Source organism: Ochlerotatus camptorhynchus, unplaced genomic scaffold, assembly GCF_037179485.1.
Source record: "Ochlerotatus camptorhynchus isolate MF236.1 unplaced genomic scaffold, CSIRO-AGI_Acam_v1.1 ptg000017l, whole genome shotgun sequence".
In the NCBI taxonomy this organism is placed as follows: Eukaryota; Metazoa; Arthropoda; class Insecta; order Diptera; family Culicidae; genus Ochlerotatus; species Ochlerotatus camptorhynchus.
The window spans coordinates 1,482,915-1,495,034 of NW_027040509.1; the positions used below are offsets into that span (position 1 = coordinate 1,482,915).

At 41.1% G+C, this 12,120-nt stretch overlaps 1 protein-coding gene across 1 annotated transcript; it reads left to right on the forward strand.

Annotated features, from left to right (window-relative positions):
- The first annotated feature begins 5,202 nt into the window (after nt 1–5,202).
- On the forward strand, nt 5,203–6,806 carry LOC135702227 (72 kDa type IV collagenase-like). The gene is made up of 3 exons (XM_065223271.1): nt 5,203–5,423; nt 5,489–6,148; nt 6,213–6,806. Exons 1-3 carry the CDS (start codon nt 5,223–5,225, stop codon nt 6,804–6,806), a joined length of 1,455 nt encoding a protein of 484 aa, XP_065079343.1. The 5' UTR covers nt 5,203–5,222.
- Nucleotides 6,807–12,120: the final 5,314 nt, after the last annotated feature.

Genomic DNA, 12,120 nt, shown 5'->3' on the forward strand with positions numbered 1-12,120 from the left:
AAAGTGAAAAAAAACAATCAATGTTTTTTAACACATTATCCTTTTTTTAATATCTTAATATTTTTTTCTTAAATTTTTTTTTAATTAACTTTCATTTGGTATTTTGAGTTCCGTCATCGGCCAAACAGTTCAAAAGTTATACATTTTTGAAAAAAATCGAGGGAAAAAAATTTTTTTTTGAGCGCTCTAATATATAAATAGTCACCCTAATGACAAAATAAAAAATAAGGGTCTAATGTGTTGCGATTAGGAACAAAACTACCAATTTTTACAAAATTCTGAGAACCACTATATCGTTTTGCTGTATACAGACAAAAAAAGTGAAAACTCTTTTAAAACAGATAGCAGTAAATTAAAACTTATTTAACCCCAATTAACCTTAAAATTTCAAAAACAATCTTATTGTTGCAAGCAACAATCGCATCGTTCAACATTTTTATGAATTAAAATAAATTTAGCGAGGGTTCACTTTTACCCCTTACTCCCCTATAAAGTGTACCCCGTATTCCCCTAATATCTCATGAACTGTTGTTTAAAGACATAGTATTCTAAAACCATGCATAAAGTGCTTATGTTTTACGAAAAATAGAGCTGTGAAAAAAAATTTCCTCCAAAAAGTAGGGGAAAATGGGGTAAAATGGTCCAAAACACATACCTACAAGGCTCTCCGGTCTATGGGACTACGTGCAATCGATTTCCCGAACGATTTCCCTTCGGAAAAGTCGTTTTTCATTCCCGGAATTCAGCGTGCTGTTGAGATATTGAATTTTGGGTAATTTTGGACCCATTTTTGCCCATAGTGCGATGGCCTCTCGGAAACCCGGAATAAAACCGGAACCACTTGGCCAATCTGTTCCAATTTTTAGTAGACCAAAATTTCGAACATTTTTCTGCCCACTGTGAAAATTTCAACCAATTTCATGGTTAAACAAAAAAGTTATACCTATGCAAACATTGCTATTCGTATACCTGTTCGTAAAAATAAAAACTGCACAAGCGCGTTAGGCCCTCCCCAGAAGTGAAGCAGGTGGTGTTCGTTTGAAACGCTAATAACTTTTCGGAGGTAACTCGGATGCACATCCGGTCTTCAGCCAAGATGTTCCCAATACTTCAAAGGTGCTACATTTTGTACACGAAGAAAATCGACCCACTACAGCGCCACCTTGAGCCGCGAATGTGAAAGTGGCTCGCTCCCCCATACATTTTGTCGATTTTCCCCATACAAACTTCAAGCCGTTTGAGCGAGGGGTTCCCGTGAACCAAATGACTTCAAATTTTGGCAGGGTGTTTCTGACCCCCAAAACTACCATTCCTGAGGGTAGCGTTTGAAATCCCAGATTTGACCTATTTTGAAACAGTCTAGTACACATGTACATAGATATTATCTCATAGATACCGGGCAACTCAGAAATGAATCCAACGATCTTCAGGTTTCGTAAGATCTCAATGAAGTCCTCTTGATATTTTCAAGACTTCAAGGTACCAGTCATCTTCGAAATTGGTGGGCGTTGGCCAAATTTGGATTTTGCAGATCCTAAATAGGACCTAGATTATTTAATACTCTAGTAACCTCAAGTCCGTGCTCTGTCACAATGTTTTATTGTGATTAATCAACACTCAAAGGGGTAAAATATCAAATTTGCGGTAAATTTGAAAAAAAGGGAACTTGAAGTGTAGAGCGCACTGCCCACTGGACGATTCTGAAGCCTGACCAAGTGAGTGGAGTATGGGTTTATTTGATTGAACGTCATTTCCAATGTATATATTGATACATTCAAACCATTTGCATTTGAGATAAGACAGAGATAGGATGCGGAGGGCCCGCTTAGGAGAAGCGTAACCCATGTTATGGTTTCCATTTATTAAATAGTTCAGATAGGCTAGGCACAGAGAACAGACGTCCAACTTCCATCAGAAACTTGTGTAAAGATGGGTGGGAACGTCGCCGTTGCGTAGCGCTGGCATCTCCTAATTTCCTCTATAAATTTCCACTTTCGACCAATTTGGCACTAGTATCGATCAATTTTCGGTTGAGAGTTGCCACTCGACGCTACCGGCACTTGGTGTCTAGTGTAGGTTATGCAACGCCAGCGCCATCATGTTGTCAAGGAGGGTTTTTGGGTGGGGAAGTGGGCGTTGGTGGCGATTGAGTCGAATGGGAGTCTTTACACGGGTTTTTACAGAAATTTAGTTTGAGCCTCAACGTCTGTTCTCTGTGTTTATATCGAGAGAATGTACCATATTGGGAAAGCATAATTTTCATAGGGTTCAGAGCGGCTGAGCTGTTCGTTTGCAGTTTAACTTTCCTTCAAACCAATTTGGCTCTAGAACAATTTTAAACTTGTTCTGCGTTATTCACATGTTGCAATTATTGAAAAGAGCTCGATATAAGATAGCCACAGAGAACAGACGTTGAGGCTCCAAAATTTCTCTAAAGACTTGTGTAAAGATTCCTATTCGACTTGAGCGCCACTAGCGGCGGCTTCCCCACTTAGAGACCCTATTTGACAACACAATGGCACTGGCGTTGCAAAACTTACACAGGACACTAGGTGTTGGTAGCGCCGAGTGGCGGTTTTCAGCATACAATTTATCGAAACTAGCGCCAAGTTGGTCGAAGATGATAGGTTTGTGAAGGAAGTCAGGAGATGCTGCACTGCGTAACGGCGGCGTTTCCACTTAGCTGTACCACAAGTTTCTGACCGAACTTGGACGTCTGGTCTCTGTGAGGTAGCTTAATACAATTAAATAGAAATGCGAAATCTTACCGAGTATTCAAAGTGTTTTTATGTTACTTCATACGCGAAGTTAACGATTTTCAGAGTTGGTTGGAAATGCTAACATGAAGCTTTAGTGTGATGATTTATTAGCCAGAGAATGATCTTTAGAAGAGGGTAGGTGATGAAAACGTCGCTAGAACTATTCCACAGCCGCAGTCAGTTTATGAGCAAAAAGAGGGACGCACATTTTTGCCTGTGGACTGGAGACATACTTCAAGTCCCCGCGTACATCGTACGGGTTAGGCAAAAATGTGCGTCAATCTAAAAAACTGTCGCATTAATGGCCCTTCGCTCATTTTCAACTTCTATTCAATTTTCATACTGCCGTACTCTAACGGAACTATCCACCTACCCTCTTCTAAAGATCATTCTCTGGCTAATAAATCATCACACTAAAGCTTCATGTTAGTATTTACAACCATAAAATAATTAAATAATGTTAAATAATGTTTAAAAATATTTCTTGATTCCCTAGGAATGACCGGAAAGAGCCATAGAGGAAATGCAAACATTAGTCGAAAGAGTATCAAGCATAAGGCATCTTTAGAGATGATTGTTTAGAGTTTTGAAGGCTCAAAAAATATGAGGTATTCAAAAAGGTACAAGTCTCTCACAAAAATTTTCTCCAAAATTCGAGCGCGGACAGGCAATAATAATTTTGTTTATTTAAAAAAAAAAAAATCGGTATAAATCGGTATAAAATCTCAAAAATCGGTATTCTGAGGATCCTTATCTGTATATCGGTATCTAGATCGGAAATCGGTATAAATACCGGTAAATCGGTATATCTGGCAACGCTGATGCTGCCGCTACCTCTTCAACCGGTAATTGGCGTTGACGGCGACTCTGTAGCTCTTTACTCCTATGAGAAAATCCATAAGCAAACGTCAGACTGTGCGTGAAACATGGCGGACTTTGTACTATCCTTTCACTCCACCGAAAATTCCCATAAGAAACTGTCTATATTTGCTGGAAGAGCAAATTTTTCGACGGTGCCGTCAACGCCAATAAAAACAGCACTCTCGCCTTTCGGTTCTCACACAACAGCGCAAACCCCATCAACCACGAAACACACTCTAACTGCTACAACTAGAGGGATCTCAGCAGAGAAAAAAAGGACTGCATCCACTTTCCATCACCAATGACTCGCGACACAACGGCTTCGCCAGTACACTGTATGTAAAGTGGACCCTACACGATTACTTTTATTGACAATAATCGTATTGTCAATACATTCTATATTGACGTCAATATATCGAGATTGACAATATTTCTGAATTCACATCATCAATATTATTGTCAATAATTCCCCTTCGCGTCAATATATTGATGCGTGTGGGGTTTGCTTAAGACCCTCACCGGCCGAATCAACTAGCGACCAACGTCGACATCAGAACCGAAAACTCCAGCGATCGAAAACCTACGCGTCTAATAGCGGCCACGGTACACTTCGATTGCATTTCTGAAACACAACCTCAACGCACAAACACGACGATGACGGGAAGCAGAACGCCAGCACGCACAAACAAAGGTAAAACAATATGCACACACAGAACACGGCACGAGCTGAACTGCTAACGTTGAAAGCCAAACGCGAACTCGTTCTATTTCTTTCTTCCCCTCATGTACCAATATTACCTACCTTAGGAACAAATGGGAACACGGCCAGATTTACAATAGGAAGAAGGAAAAAAGCGAGAAAACGTAAGAGAGTAAGCAGTCAGAAAGGATTATGTCATTTGGAAACAGCCAATTTGTACTGGACGGAACTGGTAAGTAGGATAAGAATTGTAAAAGGTGTGTGCTTGCATGATTTACCTAATTTTGAATTACCTATAAGCCACATGAGAACCTCATTTCCTTCAATTACTACTCCATTGCAGCACACACCTAATAATGATCACTAACATTCATATAGTTTCAGCATTATCGACATTTATAATCAAAAGGTGAGTTGTAAAGTATAATTACCATGCATAGATATAAGTTAATGTACCAGAACCTGGACGGACACGAGCCTACCCAGGGGAGGACCCGGATACGACCACCCATGTGTGTCTAGAGTATCGCACGAGCTGACGAGTGCAACGGGAAGGACAGTAGGTGTATAGACTAGGGAGTTAGTCCCTAGATAAGCCAACTTAGCGATTGGCACGGCCTATACACTGAACAATTACAATTACAATTGTCTCTGCCGTGATTGGACAGGTTGATCGAACGGTCTGAACTTCTGCTGTCTCTTCAACCCGTATCAACTTCCTTCGCATCCACAAAACGAATGCTCGAAAATAGCAACTTTAATGATAATACCTGCTCGTGAGATTTGCCGTCGCGTCGAATTTGATTATTTAAAAAAGCAGAAATCGGCAAGTAGCGTTTTAGTCGCAATCACACATTTGCTCAGAAGGGATCGCGTGAAGGAAACCATAAGAAGTTAAGAAAATGTTTGCTTTCAAAGTATTTCTGCTGTTAGTTCTAGTTGTGAGTGATAGTCTGGTTCGTAGTGCGCCTGTCGAGCATAGGTTGGAAGATGTGTTGATATTCGATAGTGATCCCGATCCGCCGCCCGGTGCTAGTGCGAGGAAAGTTTCGGATCCGACGAAAAGATTCAATATTCCCAATGTCAGTGAAGGGGATGCTGAGGTAATTTTGATCTAGAATTAAATAAGAATTCAAATTCCAACTAAATTGTGATTGATCACGTGCAGGTACTACTTGGTGAGCTTGGTTATAACGAAACCGTCCGTGAGAATGAGTTTGGAGTCTCATCAAGGTTCAGTTTTGGAAGTGGCCTCTCGTTCGAGGACATGATTCGAAACTATCAGCAAGATGTCGGTTTGGATGTGACGGGAAAATTGGACGACGAAACGAAACTAGTCATTGGTTCGCCTCACTGTGGAACGCGAAACCTTGAGAAACGAGGAGACACGGCTAAATGGACGAAAAGGCTGATAAGTTACAGGATTCGAGACTACCCGGCGGGAGCGTCTCCGGAGTTCGTTAAATCTATGATCAAACGAGCTTTCAACGAGTGGAGTAAGGTGACGAATCTGGACTTTATCGAATGGAATGATCCCGGAGTGGATATCGAAGTAAACTTTGGTGGCACGTCTCATTCAAGACGAGGAGGCCGTTGTTCCTTCGATAATCCTTCCACATTGGCTCATGCTTACTTTCCGGAGGATGGTGACGTGCACTTCAATGAGAAGTATTTCTTCGCGAGCTCCGATTATAGGGATGATTTCCTGGATACTGCCATGCACGAGATAGGTCATTCCCTGGGGCTAGAGCATTCCAATACGAAAGGTGTGCTGATGCACCCAACTGACTCGAACCAACACACAGAGCCACAGGCAGAAGATGTTCTCGTATGTGATTCAAGGGTCGATTTTCGACCCGACATTTAAAGTTTATCATTTTTCCTTATTTCAGAGGATACAAAAACTGTACGGCACACGCAGAGGTGGACGATCACTAGATACTACTAGTGCGCCCAGGCTATGTACCGTCACCAAATTTGATGCCATCGTTGATGATAACAGCGGAAGGTGGTATATATTCGCCGGCAACTACTACTACGATACAGAGGAAAGCAATCCTACTGCAAAGCTGATCTCGAGCAGATGGCCTGGGCTAACCGGCCCCATTGATGCTGCTTTCCGGTACCCTGACGAACAGATTTACTTCTTCAAAGGTGAACTATTCTGGCGATACCGGGGCAACAGGTTGGGAGTCGGTTACCCGCGGCGTATTTCCGAAGGCTTCCCAGGGTTGCCAAACAGAATTGATGCGGCGTTTGTATATTCGACGAATCAAATTGTCGCTTTTAAAGGTAGCACCATTTGGTTTTATGATGCGGATAAAGATACAAAGCCGTCTTTCAGTTTACGTAGTTTTGGTTTACCGAACAATGTTGATGCGGTCGTCGGGACAGGTAAATCGTTTGTTGTTTTCAAAGATAATAATTTGTATAAGTTTGACAATGGGAGGCTTGAAAGTTTTGTGAATAAATTGATGACATGTTAGTGGCAGTTTATAATTATTGGTAGACCTTTTCAGTTACAATAAGATACATAATCCGATATTCAGTTTTGAGGAGCGAACAGACCAGAGGTGGACTAGAATTCGTCTCCCTTCCTCCATCTGCGCTGCTCGGCTCTTCATCTTGTTCCGGTCGGTCTGGCAATTCAAATCGAAACATCGAAATTGCTTTTTTGAATGATAACTGCAACTGGATAACGGTTGAAGCTCCTCTCGAATACAAGATGAACCTTGATACGAGAAGCGAACTGACTTCAGTTGAAATACGTAATGCACTCCGTAGAATGGGGGCCTCATAGCTTAGTCAGTAAAGGCACGGTATTACCAAGCTGTTCCGGACGAGAGAATCTTTCGAGTTGGAAATTTTCTCGACTTCCCTGGGCATAGAGTATCATTGTACTTGCCACAGAATATACAAATTCATACATTGGTATTGGCATCGAAAGCTCACAATTAATAACTGTGGAAGAGCATTTATAAGAACACTAAATTGAGAGCACGAAATAAGCTAATATATGCGCTACGTAATAAGCTTTAAATACGAATAAGAAGAAGAAGACTCTGTAGAATTATTGTTATCCCAAATTGAAATGCATACACAGCAAAAAATAAATTTTAATAGTAGATCCAAAAGGATGCACTTCAATCATGCCGAAAATCTCATGTAATTTTTATGGCCACAAAAATAAACAAATGCAGCAAAAGCAGCGTAATGTCAGTTCATGCACTGTATTAATGATAATTGTGTCCTTTTTGGCAAACATATTATACCATATTTTTGACACGATTGAAGTGCATCCACTTTGATGTGATATCAATTTTTGTTTTGCTGTGTCTGGTAATGGTTCAGCCCCGTAACGCAAATCATCCAAAACGATGATGTAAATAATTCTATCGAACGTCATTTGTTGATCTAAGCTGACAAACTAGGTGGAAACATAGTCATCGCCAGCTAATCCACACACATAAAGCAACAAACGATACAGACAAATGGCTTGCTACGACTAACACGACAAACTCTCTCTGCCACACAGCTCGATCGGAGTAGTAAAAGGTAGAGCCGGTGTATAATGAGTCACGTCAAGAGTGAAGCCAAGTCTACCTATTGAACTGTCAAACCGGCTACCTATCGTACAAAGTAAACAAACATTACCATTCTATGAAAGGTCCACAAAAGGTATTGTAATTAAATATAAAATAAAATTGAAGAAATGATCATAAACACCCAGTGAGCATTAAATTGTCATGGGATACGTTGGTTAATGATCAGTAATGAGAAATTTTACTATTTTTTGATAAGATAATTTGACAAAATCACTGTTATAACGATTCACTACAGCCGCTATTTTTTTGTCCTCGCTAGAAGTCATTTGAAGTTGGTGTAGAAGTCCTCTGTTGCCAAATTAAAAGAAAGGGAATCCTTCGAAAACCGTGATGCGAGTTCCACTGTTTTTCTCTTGGCGTGACTCTTTATACACTGGCTCTAGTAAAAGGATAATGGTTATTGCTTGCCTGTTTTGTTTCAATATACATGGTTGAGAACATAACTTGATCGGAATCGAAAAAAGCATTAACAATAAAATTCCCATGAATACACGTGTATTAAAAAATAAAACAGCAAAAAAGGTTATCTTCCATTTAATTCCACTTAATTAATTTTGGTATCCATCACAGATACGTATTTCGACTACAATGTGCAGTCTTCATCAGTGTCATTCCCACTAAAGAACTTATCAAAATCTAACCCCCTTAAGTACTCATCCCCTAGGTAAAAAAATCAAGATCATAGGTATAAAAATGAAACTACAATGTGTTGAATCGGAACCTACCTAACTAATAAAAACCAAAGATTTAAGTAAGCTAAAGCAGAAAATTTATACAACTCTCTAATAAGGAAAATCCCCAAAGGCTTGGTAGCCATCATAATGAAGTAATGAAATTGGGTTGTTAGCGGAATGCTAAATAAAGTTTTGTTTATATATTTGTCGATTCATTTTTAGAGTCGGTAAAGTAGAAGTCGATAAAGTAGAATATTGTAGAATATTGAACTATGATGTGCAAAGCTATTGATATTACCATATGAGGCACATAGAATCCAAGTGTGTCACAATTCAAATCCATAGTGTTCAGGCATGGTTCTTAGCATAACATTCACACATGAAATGGATGTGTTTCACAATAAGCGCAAAATTAAGTGTAAGACACACGATGATGGCTGCAATGGGAGCGCTCTGCCTCCGATTGCGATACTGCCATACAATAAAATCACTGGAAGCGGATCCCGTTCTGATGGAGGAGGCTTATTGGATAGCGGAAGATAAAGTGGTTATTGTAATGTACCTTTTGACTATAGTTTTACGATGTTTTGTATGGTGAACAAGAATCCTCGGCTCTGTAAAGTTAATTCGAATGAGCCTTATCAAATGAATTAATAAACAAACAAAAAACACGTGCATCATCTTCAACTTCACTTCGTGCGGTACCCTTTCAACAATTTGGTCGTTTCCTTCTACCGAGCGTGCTATTTTGGAAAGGTTGATTGTCATGAAAAAAAAGGTTGAATAAGCGCTTTTCAAGTTCACACCACAACTAAACAGTAAGAAATAACAACTGTATAACGTTTGCATTTAAAAAAATGTAGAAGGGTCTGTGCCTAGCGTCACGAACGGAAGCTTTACGTAGGACCGCTAGTGGACGGAATAAATGTGAAGAGCATTTATTTCTTTTAATTGACCTATCATCTATTATCTTAACTCTTTCCGTTTTTGAATTCTAGGCGTACCAAATTTGTAGTATTGTTTTTCAAAGAGAAAGTTGCTTCCAAGTTTGGTTACACGATTTTGGAGAGCATTTTGTGTGGTCGTTGGCGGCCTGTGGTTCTATTGTGATTTTATTGTAGAGGACATCCATGGCCACTTACAATTGGCATGTTTAATTTAGGTGACAGCACCACGGACCTCATTTTCCAGGAACACCTTCACCACACCTCGTAGACCGGAGATACGTTTGACACCGCCACGGCGAGCCAGACGACCGATGGTGGTTATCTCGAAGAATTTTGCGATGACGCTTGGCACCTTCTTTACCAGACCAATTGTCAATTGTTGCTTGTTGGATGTGAAGAAGTGGACTAGCCACCACCTTGCTATTGCTGCTATTGCTGTTCACCACGCCATCCGAAGTGAAAATGAGCTAATGCCATACAGCAGCGTTCTTTTATATCTTTTCAGGTTAAAGCAGAATGATGTGCAACCAAGTGGTACTCGCCAAGTGGTACTCGATTATGAGGACTGGGTTTGGGAAGAACGTTTATTTCATGAAAACAGAGATAATCACTTTTTATTTGTACATTGGACAATGCTTGACATTATCACTTTTTCAATAGCTTCACGTTGAAATCATCAGTCAGAAGCAATGCTATAGATGCGTAGAAAAATCTCTGATCTATTGGTGATAAAATTATTTAAATTGGTCCAGGAGCAGCTGAGTTACTAATGTTCAAAATCTTTCATAATTTTGTTTCATGTTCCATTTTCGGTTTTCACAAAGTGTACCCCCAGTATAGAAATGAAAGACGTAGTCCTACGTCAAAATGGACAAAAATTGTCGATTTTCATGGGTTTACCTTCACCCGCACTGACGAAACTACCCATGCAGCATCAATCATAGTAACCCATGAGTCAGCAGACAAAATTTTACAGCTCCATCAGTCGAACTCTAACCGTGATGACAAAAACAGTGAAGCAACTCCGTTCAGAAGTGTGCGCGTTCAAAGAACGGCACCCCGCCGCGTCGAAAACGAACATCGTGCGGCACTTTGTGGACGCCGGATACGCCCGTTCCGGCATCTACAACATTTTGGCACTATTAGACAACAATCAGAGCATCGAAAGAAAGCCCGGTTCCGGATGGCCGACGACCCTGAGCGACAAGAAGCTCCAAAGGATGTTGAAGAGAAAGACCGAGGGAAAAGTGGCTACATCGCTGCGTGTGCTTGACCGGGAGGTCGGTGCAACCGGCCAAACAGTGAAAAAGTACCTGGCTAACATTAACATACATGTCAGGAAGCGGAAGTCACGTCCAATGGTTTCGGAGCTGCAGGCAATGACGCAGTGGCAGCGGCTGAATAAGATGGTCAACTCGTTTTTCCCGGCGTATCGCGACGTGGCGGTGGTGATGGACGACGAGACCTATCTCACCCTGGATGGCAACGACTGGCAGGGCACTTCGTATTTTACTTCCCCCACGAAGGAAGTGAGCTCCGAGGTGAAGTTCATTTCACACACCAAGTTCCCCAAGAAGGTGCTGCTGTGGCTGACAATCAGCGAGAAGGGGATGCCAAAGCCGCTCTTCTTTCACTCTGGACTGGCCGTGAACGGGGAAATTTATAGTACGAAATGGCTGCCGGAAGTTGCGTCGTTCATCACGAAATACCATAAGGGCGAAGACGCGGTGTTCTGGCCGGATCTGGCGTCGGCCCACTACTCGAAGCGATCGTTGGAGGAGATGGAGCGGCTGAATATCGATGTGGTACCCAAGTCGGCGAACCCGCCCAACGTCCCCCAGCTGCGTCCCATCGAGAATTTCTGGGCCAACCTGAAGCGTAAGATCTAATCCAACTATTTTGTCGCGAAAACTGAGGAGGAATTGATAAACAAAACGAAGAGAGAACTCAAAAACATGCCTACATGCATGTTTTCGTCCGCCATGGCGAATGTTCCGGTTAACTGCCGGAAGGCCGCTCGCAAGGGCGTAGATTTTTTTTGCAAGTAAGATTAAATAATTACCTTCCATGGGAAATTTAAAAAATAATAAATTATCTGTCTTAGGTTTTTTTTATCACCATCCGAAAAAAGTCCATTTTTTTAATGCATACGTTAGAAGCGTAAATGGAGTACTAAGAGCTTGTCCTAACCGTCCCAACAGTCATAAGTAGCTGACTAAGTTCGGCAGATTTGCTTATATTGAGGTTGAGTAAAGGGTGCCTCCTCATATCGTATAACGTTTGAATAAAAGGTGTCCACGATGAAATTGCCACACTATGAAATTGCTCTAACTTTTTAACCGTTGGGTAGAATTTAATGAAAATTTGTGTGGATTTAGTTCATAGTGCATTATTTACATCCTGCAAGTTTTAAAGTCCTGTGATCAAAACTCGCGGAAATGGAGTCGAAAGAACAGCTCGTGCGTGATAAAATCTTGCGCATTCATCACGAGAACAAGGATCTCTTTCATCGTTCCATCGCTAAAACGTTGGGAATCGCGAATTCCACGGTGTCGCGAGTGATTAAGCGGTTCG

Coding starts and splice junctions, on each gene's coding strand:
- LOC135702227 (XM_065223271.1), top strand. CDS start 5,223: ATGTTTGCTTTCAAAGTATTTCTGCTGTTAGTTCTAGTTGTGAGTGAT. Junction 5,424..5,488: donor TCAGTGAAGGGGATGCTGAG/GTAATTTTGATC, acceptor GATCACGTGCAG/GTACTACTTGGTGAGCTTGG. Junction 6,149..6,212: donor CACAGGCAGAAGATGTTCTC/GTATGTGATTCA, acceptor TCCTTATTTCAG/AGGATACAAAAACTGTACGG.